General features: G+C 41.7%; 1 protein-coding gene across 4 annotated transcripts in view; it reads right to left on the bottom strand.

Moving 5' to 3' along the window:
- The window catches only part of LOC138964398 (E3 ubiquitin-protein ligase HUWE1-like), a 177,788-nt gene that overhangs the window by 24,429 nt on the left and 132,481 nt on the right, over positions 1–20,878 (bottom strand). For 2 of the 4 annotated variants that reach the window (XM_070336336.1, XM_070336340.1), the window contains 8 exons: positions 18,931–19,039; positions 15,793–15,894; positions 13,804–14,008; positions 5,723–5,873; positions 3,348–3,471; positions 2,852–3,021; positions 2,117–2,186; positions 1,275–1,493 (listed from right to left, as the gene is read on the bottom strand). In XM_070336336.1, coding sequence (XP_070192437.1) covers positions 1,275–1,493; positions 2,117–2,186; positions 2,852–3,021; positions 3,348–3,471; positions 5,723–5,873; positions 13,804–14,008; positions 15,793–15,894; positions 18,931–19,039 — 1,150 coding nt within the window. The remainder of the gene's footprint in view (positions 1–1,274; positions 1,494–2,116; positions 2,187–2,851; positions 3,022–3,347; positions 3,472–5,722; positions 5,874–13,803; positions 14,009–15,792; positions 15,895–18,930; positions 19,040–20,878) is intronic. The other 2 variants (XM_070336339.1, XM_070336338.1) reach the window with 2 other exon arrangements.

Genomic DNA, 20,878 nt, shown 5'->3' with positions numbered 1-20,878 from the left:
TACGGAGGCGTTCGTCCTTTCGCTGCTCGTGGGAACTCTCACGACTACCAACGCCAGAGAGAGCCCCCTGAGCTCGCACACCGGCAAGCGGTGTAGACATACCTTGAACTGGTGTCCCACAAAGGAGAGACACCAACTTGGTACTCCCATCCTGCGAAGCATGGACATCCGCCCGAGTCACAGTCGCCGAAGGCAAAGCGGAAGTCGAAGCCGGAACTGCAGGAGACTGCCGTACCTGTGCTAAGGAGAGAACATCAGAAACACCCGACGGGAGCGCACGTAATTCCTCCCTAGTGGAAGATAATTCCGACGCAAGTGTCGAAACTTGAGCGCTCAAAGTCAACAATAAAGACGCAACTTCAGCTGGCGCTAACCCAGGGCAGCCATCTGAAGTTGAAGCAGAAGCAGAAGCAGAAGAAGAAGTTCTTTTGCGCGAACCGCCACTCTTGCCAGAACGTAAACAAGCCTGACCGGAAGTTAAACTGACGTCTGCTAACACGGGAGATTTAACAGAAGTTGAATCAGAAGAAACAGACGCGGATTTTCCTGCGCCCTTCTCTCTCCTCGAGCTACGTTTAGGAGGCGAATCGTCAGGCACCTGCCTCGAACTCGGCTTCCTATTCACGCTATCAACAAGCGCAGCCTCCGCCATAGCGAAAGAACTCACGAAAAATTTCAAAGAAAAACAATTTCAGAAAAATTTCACAAGTACAAAACGAGCGACGAAAACGTCGCTAAAGTTATAACAAAACGGAAAGATCTCACCACACAAGTAGGTAAAGGTGAACAGCTAGGCGACGACCAAGGGGAGATGCCAAAGCCAAAGACTATGACAAAATGCTGAAGACAGCAGGAGCGTACATCAGGAGCGTCCTTCCCAGTTGAACCGCTGAGAGAGAATGATACAAATGGCGGCGTATGCGCACGCATACGGATGTTGGACCGGACATCGGTCTGATATTATGGGATGGATCACTCTTTTTTAGGGTGGTCTCCCTTGTTACCAAGGGGAACGCGTACAGCGTTACCAGCACTGAACTAGAGTTAATTGCTATATGTGAGTTGGGTAATAATATGTAATTTAATTTAGATCTGATGTGCTTATAAGTTTGAAACAGACATGCAGGAAACAGCACATACACATACCACACGCAGGATTGCACATACACACACCACCGCCGAACACACACAAAAATCTCTAAATAAACACACACACACACACACGCGCAGGCAGGCACACACACACACAATCCCTAAACCCCTCCATTGCTTACCACCAGGTGTGTCCGACACAGACACGGCAGGGTTGAGTTCTCGCCGCACGGTCAGCATGGTGGGAGGACTGCCAGGCAGAGCGGATGCCATGGTGGCGTTTGTGGTGACGGTGGCAGCGGTGGTGCTGGTGGCATTAGACACCAGGTTGCTTAGCACACCGGCCTGAAGCGCCTCACTCACCATACGCTGGGCCAGCTGATGCGCAGACTCTGACACAGCTGTGGAGAAGAACAGCAGGAGTTATATTATGTTTGGAGAAGACTTTGATCACAAGTGTGACAATTCTGCCTGCAATTCTATTTAGCCAGTTATATTATGTCTGGAGAAAAAGACGTAGTTCACGGGTGGAATAGTCCAGCCTTGAATTTTTTTAATCAGAGCGAGAGTTATACTATGTCCAGAGAAAATGACGTAGTTCATTGGTGGGATGATCAAGCCATGAATTTTTTTAAAGTCAGATCGGGGGTTATATTATGTCTGGAAAAAATGACGTAATTCACGGGTGTGAAAAGCCAGCCTTGAATTTTTTTTAGTCAGAGTGGGAGTTATATTATGTCTGGAGAAAAAGACGTCGTTTTGTTGATGGGTGTAAAAATCCTGCCTGGAATTTTGTTGAGTCAGCAACACAATGGGATTATCATCACTCTTCTTGAGTTCAGGCGTATATTTTCATTTTGCAAACTAATGCAGCTTTGGCTCTTCATCACATTGCATCACCCACTGCCTGTTCTTTTGTTGCAGTAAATAGCACTAATCATTTGAGCAACCCGCAGGATAAAAGTGAAAACGTGTAAGAGCCTGTGAGGTCAGCGGGGACACTCAACAATCAACACGGACTTACCTGTGGATGTTGCTGTGTTGCTACTTGGTTGCTGGCCTGTTGGCTGCGACACGCTCACGTCTGCCACAGTCTGAAAACCACCACAACAACAATTTAAAAAAAAATTTTTTTTGTCAAGCACATAATGTGGGCCTTTACTTTCACCAACTAAAAGTTGGATAATCCTGAAAATGAGCATATCTGTACTGTAGGTTAAAGCATGCATCATATTAACATCTTAGGTCACAGACCCGCCTTGGGAATCTAACTTGCATAAAGTCAGTCTTAGATGAAAGTTTGCAAGACAAAACTGTTTTTTTTTCTTCTTGCCCGCTGTCAAACTTCAAAGTATCAATGTAACATTAGATTTTCCTTCTCTGAGCCATGTGACGGCAGAATCAGACAAAACCTCTTACTGAGGCAGCTGGCCGAGTTTTGTAACAAAAAAAATTAAACAGAAATCTTTTGAAATGGATCTTTACATCAACAAAATTTGCATTTTTGACCAAAATATTTCATCTGACAGAGATCTTAAAATTCATTGTTAAACTTAACTGCTAACTGGACATCAGAGAGCAATGACTTTCCCGCTCCGTGTCAAATATTGTATTTTGGTCCAAAATAAAAATAACATATCTCAACAAATCCTAACATCAAACTCATTCATCATCTGTTATCTCTGCAGATGAAAATTGTCTTCAGATACACTAGCCCAACATTCCCTTCAGTATGAACTATTCATCAAGTTCAACTCACAGTGGTGGTAGTTGCTGAGGCTCCAGACAGGCTGGACTCTCTGCTAGTGGCCTCCTTGGGCTTTTCCTTGGCCGCATTCTCTGAGGCCATCTTCTTGCGCTTCTCTCGCCACTCGGCCAGTTCTGCGTCTCTCTTTTTCACCAGCGTCTCTATTATCTCTGGCTTCACCACTACAAAAAAGAGAATAGGAATAGTACACACTGAGTACAGAACAGACATGTGTTTTTAAGTAATGGTGCCAGAAGTTAGGACAAAGGAGATTCAGATTATGTTAGTGTATCTAAATTCTAAAATGTCAATGTGAAAAAAATTAGTTTGATCATTTAAATTTAATAGTATTCATGCAAATGATCAAAATCAACACACCTCTTTCCATAGGAAGAACAACAATGAAATATCTAAAAATCAACACACACACACGCTCACACATGTAAAGCCTACCACCACACAAATCAAACACATCTACGGCTGCCACAATAAGAGAAGCCCATCTCACCTGTGACACAGTCATGCACGCTGTCCGAATCCAGCACGCGGGCCTCCTCGGTCCAGCGGGTAAGTGTGGAGGGGATGCAGGATAGAACCCCGGACCCCGCCGACCCACTGTCTGGGTACTGGTCCTGCAAATTCAACGACGGACACTGTCAGCAAATATCTCATCTTCAAGAAAATCGGTTACCCGAATGCTATAAAACTACTGAAATGAAACAAAATCTTTTGGACATCTTAAGGTATGATTTGGTCAATCCCCGCGACCAGGGCTTAGGCAACAAGTAAGTTGTGATACAGTGAGTTCATAAAATCAAAGCTAGCAGCAAATTAACTAGAGACGGCAGTGCTGTTTGAGTTGTTGCTCCCCACAGGCTACACTTCAATGCATGGAATCCTCTCGTGTTCCTGTTCCTCTTGTCTTCCTGTTCTACACAGCACAAGAGATCGTCTTTTTTTAGCATTAAATATTCCTTAAAAACCATCTTTGGAGACCATTTCACGTAACGTAGGGTTGCAAACTGCACAAGGAACTTTGTCAAAACTTACAGACACTTGCCATTATCGTTTTCATATCCTGAACATTGACAAAAACACCTATGTATTTGTACGGCACTAAAAATATCGTTAATAGGGGTTATTATATCCGTTGCTACATGTATGTACATATAAAGATTTAAAATATCTCAGACCAGAAATGAGGCGTGTTAAGTGTTATGCATGTGGAATTTGTCAGAAGGCCAGCCAGGATCAAGTAAAGTAGTGTTGCAGTAAGCGCAAAGATATAATAATCTAAGCTGAGTCAAATAAATACACTGTGCAAGCAAAACATTCGTTAAGAGAATTTCGAAAGGAAAGTAAATGAGGACATAAGCCACAAAATATCAATACAAAAGCCAAGGCATGCAATATATCATTAAAAGCTAACAATATAAATGTGTAAAAGCAACTGAAATGGGGAAAGCAGATTCATTAGCACATTTCCGTTTGTAATCAAAGTCTAAGACACACCAATTCACAACCATCTATACAACACCTTTTTCTAAATAAACAACATCCCCCTATTACCTCAATTTTTTTTAAACAATTAAAAACGCCCTTCACCTGCCCCTCGGCCAGACTATACAGACTTTCAAGTCAAAGAAACGACCACAAATCTGCTGACCAACCGCAAATGTAAGTACTCCCAAGCAAATTTGCTACAACAAACACAGACATACTTATTCCACATCCACAACCTTCAAGTGTGGAAAATAAAGAGTATGCTTTTTTATATACGACAAAAAGATAAACGCCAAAAGGATAGCTGGGATGCATGCCGACTTTGAATTCTCATCAGTCACTCTAACCTTTCTATCCTCCGAAGATGGAGTACAGCTACCTATAAGGTGGGAAGATTGAAAACAGTAACACAGTAAATCGTCCCATGTGGATGACAGTCACCTTCTCTCTGTTATGTTGCCCCACATGTGTAAAGCGCAGGAACGCTCAACAAAAACTTTTTAGTTTTAAGACCAGCATTTGGCTTTGCCTTAGCCACCAAGGTCGGTGAAACTTACACCTCTTCGTATCAGTCTGCCTTGTAGGCGAGGACAGTTGTCCAGAACAGTGCAGTGCAGTTCCCTTTAATGAGGGTGCAGTGTTCGGTATAGAACTAAGGCACGTCAGCCGCGACAGTGCTTGAACTAAACATTGGTGGATACTGCTGACAGCCAGGCACACGGCACTGTAAACATTCCCCCTCCCTTCACCTCTCTCGCCACCATCCGCCCTACCCTTGGTCTCATTAACTATCTAAGCGTTCACATATTGTGGAACTTTTGTGGTAGCTATGCTATCTCTTGGACATTCTGTGGTAGCTGTGCTATCTGTTTGAAGTTTTGCTCTTAGAATTTCTATGGTAGCAATATTTTTTCTTCGAATTTCTGTGGTCGCTATGCCAGACAGTTACTACTTTTTTCTTTACCCCTGAACAAGACACTGAACATTTTCTTTGCCCTAAATCAAGACACTGAGCCTGTTGCTAAAACATGCCACCCCTGCTACACTATGAAGCAAAGAGTTCACCACAAACATCAACTCTACTCCCACAAATCTCAACAACAACAAACAAACAAATAAACAAATAAATAAATGAATGAATGAAACAAGCGTTTAGGCAGGTAGGCACAATCAGGCTGGCTGGCAGGCAGGCAGGAACACAGGCAGGCAGGCATGAGCGACACAGCCAGGCAAAAAGGTGCAGCAGCAGCAACGACAGCAGCAAAAAAAGGAAGGAGAAGAAGGGAAGGAGGAAGAAGAAGAAAGGGGGAGAGGGGGGAGGGGGGGCAAATCAGTTGGGGGAGTGGAAAGGTGGGGAGGAAATGAAGGAGGGAGCGCCACCTGAAACAGTTCCTCAAACAAGTCCTCGTCAGGACGGGAAATGATGCGGAGGTCCTCATTGGCAAGGAGGTGTGTGCGCAAGGGAACACTTGCCTGAGGGATGGTGTGAGTCAGCTGTAGGAAGTCCGCCGCCGTGTTCGGCCCCAGTAACCTGCACATAGCACCACATGGCGTCAAGAGACTGCACATAGCACCACACAGTGTCAAAGAGATAGCGCATTCATAGCAGCAAATGCTGTCAAAAGACACAACAAACAGCAGCACATGTCAAATCGTTAAAATCATTTCTAGAGATTTGAATGTTTTTTCTATGGTTTTTGTATGTTCTTTCATTTTCTGTTCTGGCCTTGGGATTGTTGATTGCTTGGAGCACACTATGAGACTTGCACTTTTGAAAAGTTAAGTATTATCATTATTAGTTCCAATATCATTCTTATTAAAAAGACACAAAACCAGAGAAGGATTGAATTGCATATGTGTTTTGTTAAAATGACAATTAACACCAACATGTTTTTTTAAAACTTTTTGGACCAACATTTTTGACACCTCTGGCCTAAACTTATAACTGTAGGTGCTGTATTTTGAAATCATTCTCATACTTGCTTTATAAAGAACTTCTATTTCTTTCTTTCTTTCTTTATTTGGTGTTTGACGTCGTTTTCAACCATTCAAGGTTATATCGCGACGGGGAAAGGGGGGAGATGGGATAGGGGAAAGGGGGGAGATGGGATAGAGCCACTTGTTAATTGTTTCTTGTTCACAAAAGCACTAATCAAAAAATTGCTCCAGGGGCTTACAACGTAGTACAATATATGACCTTACTGGGAGAATGCAAGTTTCCAGTACAAAGGAATTAACATTTCTTACATACTGCTTGACTAAAATCTTAACAAACATTGACTATATTCTATACAACAAACACTTAACAAGGGTAAAAGGAGAAACAGAACCGTTAGTCGCCTCTTACGACATGCTGGGTAGCATCGGGTAAATTCTTTCTCGTCCCAACCAATATGGGACTCCCCCTAACCCGCGGGGGGTAAGAACTTCTATATAATGAACAGTTTTACCTTACAGTGGAATGTACAGTGGAACCCCCTTTTAAGACCTCCATAATTCAGAGAAAATCTGGTCTTGAAAAGAGGAGAGTCTTAAAATGGACAGGGGTAATGAACAGAAAATCTTTAAAAAAAACAAGTCGCGTAAGGTGAAATTACTACATTTAGTCAAGCTGTGGAACTCACAGAATTAAATTGAACGTAGTCCGCCGCTAGTGCAAAAGGCAGTGAAAGTGACGAGCCTGTTTGGCGCGGTAGCGGTTGGGTTGTGCTTCATAGCACGCTTTACTGTACCTCTCTTTGTTTGAACTTTCTGAGCGTGTTTTTAATCCAAACGTATCATATCTATATGTTTTTGGAATCAGGAACCGACAAGGAATAAGATGAAAGTGTTTTTAAATTGATTTCGAAAATTTAATTTTGATCATAATTTTTACTTTTTTTAATTTTCAGAGCTTGTTTTTAATCCAAATATAACACATTTATATGTTTTTGGAATCAGCAAATGATGAAGAATAAAATGAACGTAAATTTGGATCGTTTTATAAATTTTTTTACAATTTTTTGTGTGTACAATTTTCAGATTTTTAATGACCAAAGTCATCAATTAATTTTTAAGCCACCAAGCTGAAATGCAATACCGAAGTCCGGCCTTCGTCGAAGATTGCTTGGCCAAAATTTCAATCAATTTGATTGAAAAATGAGGGTGTGACAGTGCCGCCTCAACTTTTAGAAAAAGCCGGATATGACGTCATCAAAGACATTTATCGAAAAAATGAAAAAAACGTCCGGGGATATCATACCCAGGAACTCTCATGTCAAATTTCATAAAGATCGGTCCAGTAGTTTACTCTGAATCGCTCTACACACACACAACACACACACATACACCATGACCCTTGTCTCGATTCCCCCTCTATGTTAAAACATTTAGTCAAAACTTGACTAAATGTAAAAAGAAAAACAAGTCGCGTAAGGCGAAATTACAACATTTAGTCAAGCTGTCGAACTAACAGAATGAAACTGAACTCACTGCATTTTTACAGCAAGAGCGTATACTCGTAACATCGTCAGTCCACCGCTCGATGCACAGGCAGTGAAATTGACAAGAAGAGCGGGGTAGTAGTTGCGCTGAGAAGGATAGCACGCTTTTCTTTATCTCTATTCTTTTTAACTTTCTGAGCGTGTTTTTAATCCAAACATATCACATCTATATGTTTTTGGAATCAGGAACCCACAAGGAATAAGATGAAATTGTTTTTAAATCGATTTCGGAAATTTTATTTTAATAATAATTTTTATATTTTTAAATTTCAGAGCTTGTTTTTAATCCGAATATAACATATTTATATGTTTTTGGAATCAGAAAATGATGAAGAATAAGATAAACGTAAATTTGGATCGTTTTAAATTTTTTAATTTTTTTTTACAATTTTCAGATTTTTAATGACCAAAGTCATTAATTAATTGTTAAGCCACCAAGCTGAAATGCAATACCGAAGTCCGGCCTTTGTCGAAGATTGCTTGGCCAAAATTTCAATCAATTTGATTGAAAAATGAGGGTGTGACAGTGCCGCCTCAACTTTTACAATAAGTCGCGTAAGGCGAAAATACAACATTTAGTCAAGTAGCTGTCGAACTCACAGAATGAAACTGAACGCAATGCCATTTTTCAGCAAGACCGTATACTCGTAGCATCATCAGTCCACCGCTCATGGCAAAGGCAGTGAAATTGACAAGAAGAGCGGGGTAGTAGTTGCGCTAAGAAGGATAGCACGCTTTTCTGTACCTCTCTTTGTTTTAACTTTCTGAGCGTGTTTTTAATCCAAACATATATCTATATGTTTTTGGAATCAGGAACCGACAAGGAATAAGATAAAAGTGTTTTTAAATTGATTTCGACAATTTAATTTTGATAATAATTTTTATATATTTAATTTTCAGAGCTTGTTTTTAATCCAAATATAACATATTTATATGTTTTTGGAATCAGAAAATGATGGAGAATAAGATGAACGTAAATTTGGATCGTTTTATAAATTTTTATTTTTTTTTACAATTTTCAGATTTTTAATGACCAAAGTCATTAATTAATTTTTAAGCCACCAAGCTGAAATGCAATACCGAAGTCCGGGCTTCGTCGAAGATTACTTGACCAAAATTTCAACCAATTTGGTTGAAAAATGAGGGCGTGACAGTGCCGCCTCAACTTTCACGAAAAGCCGGATATGACGTCATCAAAGACATTTATCAAAAAAATGAAAAAAACGTATGGGGATTTCATACCCAGGAACTCTCATGTCAAATTTCATAAAGATCGGTCCAGTAGTTTAGTCTGAATCGCTCTACACACACACACACACGCACATACACCACGACCCTCGTCTCGATTCCCCCCTCTACGTTAAAACATTTAGTCAAAACTTGACTAAATGTAAAAAGCCGGATATGACGTCATCAAAGGTATTTATCGAAAAAAAGAAACAAGAAGGGCAAAGCCCATACGACTCACATGCTTTACACATTTTTCCTACCAAAATACATGTGACCCAAGGTCAAGGTCATCCAAGGTCATGCAACACAAAGTTGTTAATTCAAGACATAGGAAGTACAATGGTGCTTATTGGCTCTTTCTACCATGAGATATGGTCACTTTTAGTGGTTCACTACCTTATTTTGGTCACATTTCATAAGGGTCAAAGTGACCTTGACCTTGATCATATGTGACCAAATGTGTCTCATGATGAAAGCATAACATGTGCCCCACATAATTTTTAAGTTTGAAACAGTTATCTTCCATAGTTCAGGGTCAAGGTCACTTCAAAATATGTATACAATCCAACTTTGAAGAGCTCCTGTGACCTTGACCTTGAAGCAAGGTAAACCAAACTGGTATCAAAAGATGGGGCTTACTTTGCCCTATATATCATATATAGGTGAGGTATTGAATCTCAAAAACTTCAGAGAAAATGGGAAAAATGTGAAAAATAGCTGTTTTTTAGGCAACATTTATGGCCCCTGCGACCTTGACCTTGAAGCAAGGTCAAGATGCTATGTATGCTTTTTGGGGCCTTGTCATCATACACCATCTTGCCAAATTTGGTACTGATAGACTGAATAGTGTCCAAGAAATATCCAACGTTAAAGTTTTCCGGACGGACGGACGGACGGACGACTCGGGTGAGTACATAGACTCACTTTTGCTTCGCATGTGAGTCAAAAAACCTCCGGGGATATCATTCCCAGGAACTCTCATGTCAAATTTCATAAAGATCGGTCCAGTAGTTTGGTCTGAATCGCTCTACACACACACACAGACAGACACACACATACACCACGACCCTCGTCTCGATTCCCCCTCTATGTTAAAACATTTAGTCAAAACTTGACTAAATGTAAACAAGAAGAGCAAACGCTCGATCGAGTCACTTTCGCAGTTCTGAATATTATATGAGGCATCAGATGGACAGGAAGAAATTGCTATTCACAACACAATGAGTCACGTTCACATAAAATTTGAGCCCGGTCACTTTTATAGTTTCCGAGAAAAGCCCAACGTTAAGTTGTGTGTTGCCGAACAGAAAAGGCTAGTTATCTCCCTTGTTTTTCTGATAACGTTCGTAAAAGGCTACAGATGTAAATACTTTGATGTAAAGAATAATCCTACAAAGTTTCAATCACATCCGATGAACTTTGTCAAAGATATAAAATGTCTAATTTTTCCTTTGACGCTGACCTGTGACCTTGAAAAAGGTCAAAGGTCAACAAAACCATCGTTAAAGTGTAGAGGTCATTGGAGGTCACGACTAAACAAAATATGAGCCCGATCGCTTTGATAGTTTCCGAGAAAAGTCCAACGTTAAGGTGGTGTCTACGGCCGGCCGGACAGACTAACACTGACCGATTACATAGTCACTTTTTCTCAAGTGACTCAAAAACACAAGGGGGAAGTCTTAAGGGAAGCTTCTAGCATGAAAATCGACCAAAAATCACTTCAAATTGCTCTTCAGTATGATGCCCAAATAACTTGAATTTATGTGTGTGTGTAGTCCAACTATTGAAGATTACAAACATAAAAGGGAAATTGGCCTCAGGTATTTTATTTAATTTATATAAATATTTTAAAATAGGGTATAAATACGGATTCGCAAAAATTGATGTTTGGCATTTCCCACATAATTTGGTCATGAAAGGTAATACAAACTTAAAATTTTGCATATACAATTCTAAATACATGAACTACATTATCACATAGGATAAAATGTATAACTTGAAATTTAGTCGCAATTTTTAGTAACGGTTTAACGCCAAAAAATCTAAAAAATGAAAATTGGTTTAAAATGATTGCATCAACTAAATCCTATGTGGGATTATAGCTTTATGTGTCCTGAAACACTGTACAAAATTTTATAAGCATATCTGCAAAGGTTCATGAGATATTCAAGAAACGGTCGGTCAAAATAAACTGAAACGCGTTTTGAGAAAACGGTCAAAATGTAAGCTCTTTACTTCAGAAGAGGAGATGCATGCATATATATATATCTGTCATGGACAAAAGTTTTTACAGGACATCACATGTGCATGTGTACAACAATCTGTGACTTACCTAGTCTATTCATGAGCCCCAGATAAGTAATATTCCTCCCCATCTACATTCTGTTCAGCGGCATGAAGGGACCGAAGTCGACGTGCAAACTGCACAGCCTCACTTGCTTGGATTTGTCCAGCTGACACTCTGCTTGCATCCACTTTTTTGAGAAATTGTCTTGTCCATGTGCCAGCTTCCATCCCAAGAAGAGGGAAAATATCCAGCCTTCCACATTCTCCATCATTATATACAATAGTTGCGTCCGCTACAGCTAAGCAAAGTCGCTTTCGGCCGACAAAAACAGTCTTCGGACATCTTTGCCAGATGAGATTGTGGAAGCTCTCATTGGTATTCTGAGAGCCCCCATGAAGACATCTTTCCAGCAGGCTATCTTGGGTCAGGGTCACAAAAATTGGACGGATGGCTTCGCACACAAAATCTGGAAAGGCATTTTTGTCTGGATCTCCTCTGCCAGTTTTGGATGGACACCAGGTCCCACAGTTGTCATGTTTTTTATTACGGTGTTGCCAGATGGCCCAAATGTCCTTTTTCATCTGTCCTAAATTGCCAGAATTCTTCCTTATAGCTGCACCAAAATGAGCTTGAATTTTGAGTATTGCTTTTTTTGTCAACCCACCCCCCTTTCCGCCTATGCCTTTGACAGATTTGCCGTTCTTATTGAAAGTTTTGTTTTTTAGTTCATTCACTTTATTCAAAAGTTGGCGACCCATTCTTTTTTGCACATGCCCACAGCATTCTAACTTTTCTATTCTAACTCCCTCATACACAGGTGGCTCAGAATTTTTTAGACAACTATATGTCTTGCTGTCCCCGTCCCCAAGAAAGTTGACATATCTAAGACCATGTAGCTCCTGTGACCTTCTAAAGATCTTCAATGCCCCAGCAGGTTCCATAGCTGCAGCACTCCCCTCGTGGTTTTTGTCACATACATTTCTCTGTCTGTGTTCATCTTTCCAATCCAAAAGTTCTTGTCCTTGTTTCTTTTTCTCTTGTTTTTTACAGCTGTCACAGTGATTAGACAGCACCTCGGTGTCTACAACTTTTGACTTTTTACCATTTACACTGAGCACAGTTACCACTCCATTTTTGCTCTGAAATCCCCGTCTATGATAGGTGCCATCCCCAGATACAGTCACATCATTCCCCTCACAGGCCTCAGAAACCTCATGTGCAGCAACAGATTTGCTGATATCGGCTACTTTTTCTGTGGCCTTCCTGATCTGATTCTTGTGATTGGCCCACGTGCTATTGTTTAGTGAGCATGGTATGTTCATGTTGCCAAGGAATCTCTTAGCAGGTGCTTGGTCCCGACCGATAACAAACATAGAAAGAGGGAACCTTCTATTTACCTCAAAAACTTTGTTACATTTTTTAGATGTAAACAAAGTCATGTTGTGTTGACAACCACACTCGAATTTCAGTTCAGATGCAAGATCTGTCCTCACCTCAGTCACAGAAGAAAGCCGCGCAGCACCGATCGGTCGTTTGCACTCAGGACACAATAATCCGTTGATGAATGTGACTAAAAGTTCACAGTCAACGAATCTAAACCCAGTAAGTTCATCTTGGCTGTCAAAAGGCACAGATTCTTCTTTATTTGTGTCCAATTTTCGCAGTTTGGCACTCGATGCACACAAATGCAGAGGTGCAGACGACGCTTCTTCCTCTCCACGTTTTCTCTTTGCAGGCCGCCGACACTGATCAGGCACATTTTCCACAGTTGAATTGCTTGCATCCAAGGGAAGCCTAGCCAAAACATGTCGATTCCTTGGAGGTGTCTTTGTCTTTTTCTTGTAGCAATCCTTTCTTTTACCCATTGTAAGCTATAAACAAGTTTTGATGGCAAACACACTGACCCAATCGAAAGTAGCGTGGAAGACACAGACAGAGGCTGATTTGACCCACTTCTCAACTGGGTGGGCCGCAGCCGAAGCCCTTTTAGAAGAAGGCTTGTGATTGGTTTGTTTTCAGGTTGGCCTTCTTTGGGCCATTTGCCAAACAACCAATGAAAATCGTTGTAATGGAGTTTGTTTGGCGTTTCTAAACGGGGCTAGAAGGGATTTTGCTGTTCATATCCCAGTTTAAATTTTGTTTCTATGTTAGGTAGAAGAGAAGATATGGCCTTTCAAATTTTTTGCATAGTTAATGAGGGGTAGACTGGTGTTGTTTTTAAAACATTTACCTCAGAAATAAAATAAATAAAATATTTAGGGTTGCAGAAATAACTAATACGGTTGATAGGGGGGTTGGAAAGGGTTTATGGAAACAAAATCACATGAAAACTCAAATCACACCAAAAAGCGTTTTTTGTCATTTTTTCATGCTAGAAGCTTCCCTTAAATAGGGGTGTGTGTGTGTGTGTATGTTTTCAAAGGGGGGGGGGGGGGTGTTCCACTGTACTCGTCCAAACTCACCTTTGCAAAATGACAGGAGGGTTGGGCCTGGAAGAGGTGCCGGCACTGTGCATGTTGACGTGGAAGGTGTGGGTGCTGGGGGTGAAGCGATAGGCGCCACGATTCCTCGACCTCGGGGCCCTCATGTTCACCATGTTATCCGACTGACGCACCAACAGCGGGTGAGCGGCAGTCACTCCGGATGGAGCAGGGGGAAGGGAGGGTACTGCATAACAATGAACAATGACATTCTTACAAAATTTTGAATAAACTTGACTTAGTCACATCTTTAAAAGTACGGAAAAAATTATAAAATAATAAATGTCAGGGGAAAGGGGGGCTGCCGTTTTTCAAGAAACCTGACCAATAATCTACACGTTTAAGTACTGTACAGCAGTCCCTCTCATGAACGGACACCCTTGGGCCATAGCAAAACTGTCCGTACATTGCAGGTGTCCGGTCACGGGAGGGGTGACCACACCACCCCCTCCCCCATACACTCACACAGAGACACACAAACAACAGGATTGAGTCTATGCTAATCACTTCTTGTGGCTACTAAACAATAAACTCCTAATACTTCTTTAAACGTTCTGTAAAAATGATTTGTATGAAAAGTGTTGAAAAGAAGAGATAAAATAAATCCTCAAGGCAGTGAACACACTCACCATGCACTGACATACGAAAGCAGCCACACAAACACAGCACAGTGGAGCGTGTGCAGATGCTTTGCAAGAATAAGCTTGAACACCAGTTTGAATAAATAGCAGCAGATAGAGCTGCATGTCATAATCATGTAATTTATTTTCATCTTGTCTGGCTTTATTGACTGCATGCCGATCATGTGGCATGGCAGTGACTTTTCACTCTTCAGTCGGAAATACACTGTACATAACACAGCTCCCACTCTCCCTCACTAATGCCTACCCCAAGCCGTGACAACTGATGCTTGGAAATTGTGTGGAAGAGTACACCTCTCTATTTCTCTCCAATACTCTTCCTGCTGACATGCAGTGACACCGGACACCCTACAGAGTTTAGCCAGCTACCCCTCCACCCACCCCCCCCCCCCCTCCCTCTCTCTCTCACTCCCTCCAGCCATGTACTGTTTGGGGCTGTGGCCAGAGAAGTCAGCTCCAACTGTTCACTCAGAGCAAAACCAGTTGACTGTGTCGTAACTTTTGACAAAGCAAGACAACTGAAGGGTTCACAGATTAGGCAACCGACTCACTGGTCAAGGCTGAGGGGAAACAAGAGTATCTTGTCAATGAAAGAGGTTACACACAGACACACGATGCTGAGAACTGTGGCCGGTTTTTCACTCTCTTTCGCTCAGGACCTTCATCGACTGTGGTTTCTGTTGTTTACGTCCAACAGACAAGAATAAAGAGCACAGTGCAGTTTCATGTTGGCATCTTCGCATGTACTCCACTCCTGACCAAAACTACCCCCCCTCCTGATGGGTACAGGTGCACTCAAGTTACCAGTGACTGTCGTCACGCCATTGCGGCTGTGATCTTTGTACCAAGAGCCGGACTGCTCTGTTATCGATTTTGTTGTGGTGAAAATTTGACGATGGTCTGTCTGTACATAGGAGGTATGACCTGCTGTTGGGACCGAAAATGAGTGTCCGCGTCCACGTTTTGCAGGTGTCCGTTTAAGGGGGGGCAAATATAGAAGGAAAACACTCCGTGCCGAGCAAATGTGTCCGTACATGTCAGGTGTCCGCTCACGCCGGGGGCCGTACATTGCAGGGACTGCTGTATTAGATATTTGATCAAGAAGAAAAAAAACATGATACAATCAGCCAACTGCTAGCACCACTAATGCTTGCAATAATGCACTAGGCCATAGGCAAACATTTTGTGTGGGAATTTGACACCCATGTCTTAATAAAATCACAACATGGCCTCTGCTTTAAATAAGAAGCAAACATGATCTCATGCCTGCCCTTACCCCATTCCCACCCCTTGACATTCCTCGACCCTCCTAAGCAATTTTCCGACTTACCGGACACCTCGTTAGCATTATCCCCATCATGCATGGAGACTGGCAGCTGGTAGGAGCAGATCTGTGAGTTGTCGTCGCTGAGGATGATGTGACCGCCTGTACCTGCAGCAAACTCCTCAAACTCACATTTCATTCTACCACATGGACCTTGGCAAAGACACCATTCACAGGAGGAAACCCACCCATACTTCCTTTCTATTATCCCCACCTCCTTATCCCCCTACCCCATCCTCATACCCATGCCATTAACCATCTCCAATCACAGAATTAATCTGCATCCAACTTTACAATTGTTCCATGTGTGAGGGAATAGCCTTACAGCCCACGTAATAATGTTCAGTGTGCGTGCGCGTGTTTGAGTGACTTCATTGGTACGCATGCACTTGACGCCATCTTTTATGTGACGTAATTTACGACGCACGATGCTAGCTTTTAGAACAGCTTAGCACTGACGCTTCAAGCAGACGTGACTTTGTCGCAGACGACCAGCTGCTAATCTGTTAGTATCAATGTACGGGAGTTGTTTGATAAAACAAGAAGAGCAAACGCTCGATCGAGTCACTTTCGCAGTTCTGAATATTATATGAGGCATCAGATGGACAGGAAGAAATTGCTATTCACAACACAATGAGTCACGTTCACATAAAATTTGAGCCCGGTCACTTTTATAGTTTCCGAGAAAAGCCCAACGTTAAGTTGTGTGTTGCCGAACAGAAAAGGCTAGTTATCTCCCTTGTTTTTCTGATAACGTTCGTAAAAGGCTACAGATGTAAATACTTTGATGTAAAGAATAATCCTACAAAGTTTCAATCACATCCGATGAACTTTGTCAAAGATATAAAATGTCTAATTTTTCCTTTGACGCTGACCTGTGACCTTGAAAAAGGTCAAAGGTCAACGAAACCATCGTTAAAGTGTAGAGGTCATTGGAGGTCACGACTAAACAAAATATGAGCCCGATCGCTTTGATAGTTTCCGAGAAAAGTCCAACGTTAAGGTGGTGTCTACGGACGGCCGGCCGGACGGCCGGACAGACTAACACTGACCGATTACATAGAGTCACTTTTTCTCAAGTGACTCAATGACACGTTTCCTTAGGATAATAATCCCTTACGGACATGGTTGTTTAACGACGGTTAGCGGAAAATAGAGTAGTATAAATTGAGGAAGAACCGGATTATTTGCCGGAAGTTAGTGATTCAGGGTCAGAGTTCACTGTAGCGCATGATTATGCGAAATAGTCCAAAGATTTGAGGTCTATATAATGTTTTGGATTTCGCGGGTGCGGCACTCTTTGTTAATCGGGAGTCATTTAACTTTAACTAAATTCCTTGTTAACCGGGAAAAGTAAACCTTAGCCGACTTCTTCGTTAATCGGAAGCCGGCCTTCATTTCTAACCGTAAGGATTTATTGCTTAGATCTGTTGTTAATCATTCCTTGTGAACTAGGAACCTTGCAGTCTACACTAAATAGCTCCTTGTCAATCGGGAGTTCTGTTATAACGTTTGTATAAATTCCTTGCCAATCGGGAATCTGATAGTATCTCATGCACTAAATAGCTCCTTGTCAATCGGGAGTTTTGTTATAACGTTTGTATAAATTCCTTGCCAATCGGGAATCTGATAGTGATAGTATCTCATGCACTAAATAGCTCCTTGTTAATCGGGAGTTCTGTTATAAAGACTTTAAGTCTGAATGAGTTCCTTGTCAATCGGGAACCTGATAATCACCCCCCTTGTTTAAACGACAGTCAGCGACAGTACTGAGACACGACAGAAATAGTTATGAAGTGACGAGGGAAGAGAGGAAACGAGTCTGCGTGAAAGTGACGATGTTTTGATTTCATGCACTTGTAGAATAAAAATGATGTTTTAAACTGTACAACCACGGTGTGGGCTACATTCGTTGGCAAGAGAGAGGCCGTTGGCCGTATGAGAGTTGAAAACTAGAGTCTACTGCATCGGGGATAAGAGAGGGAAACGGGAAATATTCTTACACTCAAAACAAAACACAACGCGAGGTCAAACAACATCACGAGTAAATAAGAAACATCCTGCACAATCCCCTGGCAGCCCCCGGTCTCAATCAAATCTGCCACACATGTTTGGAAGCGAACATGTTCCAAGACCACAAGAAAGCTCACTGGAAAAGGAACAAAATCTGCTGAAAGTCTGTGCCCAGAAAGGAGTACAGTGGAAACCCCCCTTTTAAGACCTTCAAAAATCTGAGAATATCAGGTCTTAAAAAGGAGGGAGTCTTAAAATGGGGGTAACTTGACAAAGGATATGAAGTCTTAGAAAACAGGGTCTTAAAAGGGAGGAAGTCTTAAATTGATGGGTCTTAAAAGGGCGGGGATGTAGCTCAGTCGGTAGCGCGCTGGATTTGTATCCAGTTGGCCGCTGTCAGCGTGAGTTCGTCCCCACGTTCAGCGAGAGATTTATTTCTCACAGACTCTCCTCGGTGTTCGAACACCCCCGTGTGTACACGCAAGCACAAGACCAAGTGCGCACGAAAAAGATCCTGTAATCCATGTCAGAGTTCGGTGGGTTATAGAAACACGAAAATACCCAGCATGCTTCCTTCGAAAGCGGCGTATGGCTGCCTAAATGGCGGAGTAAAAAACGGTCATACACGTAAAATTCCATTCGTTCAAAAAACACGAGTGTACGTGGGAGTTTCAGCCCACGAACGCAGAAGAAGAAGAAGATGGGTCTTAAAAGGGGGGTTCCACTGTATGTTTGTTTATTCATTCCTTCATTGGGTATTGCTGTTTTTGTTGTCTATAATCCAACCTCCCTTTGCTACCTTTCCTCTGTTTTTGTTTGTTCTTGATTTTGGAATGTAAGCAATCCATCTGTTTTGGATTTCAGTACTTCATTCATTTCTGTATCTGTAGGCGTTTGTCAGTCTCAGAATGCTATGGATTTGTGCTTTCTTATTCATTTATCTATCTATTTACACTTCTCAAATCAAACCAATCTCAAAGCAAGGCTAGAAAAACAAAAACTCCAGCTTATTTATTTATTTACACGGGTGTAATCAAACATGCTGCCCTAAATGCCAGAAGTCATAGCTGGCAATAAAGTCAGTTTAATCGAACAGATATTCACATCAAACGCATAAAATAAAAAACGCACCTCCGACTTGCATGTCCTCCAGGTGGAAGAAGAAATCATCGTCCTGGGTGGGCACCACAGAGTTGTCCATCTCCTGGTAGTCGTCATCATCACCCTCCATGTCAGAGCCCTGGACCATAGCATGCCCAACAATGGTCATTCCCACTTCACCCACTTTGCCCAACACATGTCATTGACAGTTCAGCCATTTTATTGACACACTTTTAAGTACAACTGAACCCCCCTTTCAAGACCTCAAAAATCTCACAAAATCAGGTCTTAAAAAGGAGGGAGTCTTAAAATGGAGGTCAATTAACAGACGTTATGAAACAACAATTTTGCAAGAGAGGTCTTAAAATGGGGGAAGTCTTAAATAAGAGGGTCTTAAAAAAATGCAGACACAAAAATGCATTATTCACTCTGGCAGACAAAAGATTCTAGTTCTAGCATTTAACCCCTTCACTGCCCAGCACGTATTAGGTACGTGGTCATGTTTGGTTTGTCATACGCCCATACACGTATTAGGGTACGTGGCATTTACATCAGCACTTTTCAGGACATTTGTGAAAACTAAATGGGAGGTAACCACTGTCCAACTTCTTGTAGGGGTTTTAACACAGTTCTTTCCCATTGACCGTTCAGATAAGTTAGTACCACGTGGTAAATACTTTTTTAGAAGTTTTTTCCAATCTATAAGATTCAAAATGGCGGCCGAAAGTCGGACATCAACTCGTAGACCTGTTGTCAAATAATACAGTGTTCTGGAAGCTCTACACGAAGTGATTTATGGATTACCACACAGAAGAATACCTTTATGGGCTGTAATGTGAGTACCTGATATTTGACACCAGTTTTAGCTGTGTTTTCTGCGGTTTTACGTGCTGCAGTGTGTGTGTGTGAAAGTTTGGAAACTGTAATTTTTGACAAAAATGGTAATTATATCGATTTTTACTATAACAATCACAAACAAAGTCCAATGATCATGTTATCACATAATAGCCAAGGGTGTAAGCAAACCACATGCCAAAGATCTAAGAGATATCTCAATAAATGATTGAGCAGTGAACAGATAAGTGAACCTACCGAAGAAAGCGAAATTTGCCCTGGCGCACAGCAATACCAAAATGCTGTTATACTGTGGCAGTGAAGGGGTTAAACCAAATCTGTCTGTAATACTCTGCCTTCAGTTAAAGGCGCAGTCCTTTCTGTTTAAATGATTCCGCTCGCTGTCTCAGATCTCGTCAGGCTTATATGCGGGATAAGACCATTACTTCACTTGGACACATACCAAAAATTGATAGCCTGGTGCTGTCTAGGTAGAGTGGACATTTTTTGATGAATTAATTTCTTCGTAGACATTAGTGTTAATCTACGAATTTCATTCCTAAAATAATTCCCACTCTGCACAGGAAGCAGCCAGGATGTTGATTTTTGGTATGTGTCCATTTCTTTATTTGGTGTTTAACGTCGTTTTCAACCACGAAGGTTATATCGCGACGGGGAAAGGGGGGAGATGGGATAGAGCCACTTGTTAATTGTTTCTTGTTCACAAAAGCACTAATCAAAAAATTGCTCCAGGGGCTTGCAACGTAGTACAATATATGACCTTACTGGGAGAATGCAAGTTTCCAGTACAAAGGACTTAGCATTTCTTACATACTGCTTGACTAAAATCTTTACAAACATTGACTATATTCTATACAAGAAACACTTAACAAGGGTAAAAGGAGAAACAGAATCCGTTAGTCGCCTCTTACGTCATGCTGGGGAGCATCGGGTAAATTCTTCCCCCTAACCCGCGGGGGGAGGTATGTGTCCAAGTGGAGGGAAGTTCTTATTCAATGTAAGAGGCTGGGCAGATCTGAGACAGAGAGCCCAACTGTTTTCATGGGAAGGACTGTGTCTTTAATACACTCAGGCATACTTAACCTCACGGGGTCCTGATTTGGCCTAAATGGTCCGCTGGACC

This window comes from Littorina saxatilis, linkage group LG4 (genome assembly GCF_037325665.1).
Source record: "Littorina saxatilis isolate snail1 linkage group LG4, US_GU_Lsax_2.0, whole genome shotgun sequence".
NCBI classification, from domain to species: domain Eukaryota; kingdom Metazoa; phylum Mollusca; class Gastropoda; order Littorinimorpha; family Littorinidae; genus Littorina; species Littorina saxatilis.
The sequence above is the reverse complement of the archived record's forward strand: the minus strand, read 5'-3'. Positions and strand labels throughout refer to the sequence as shown.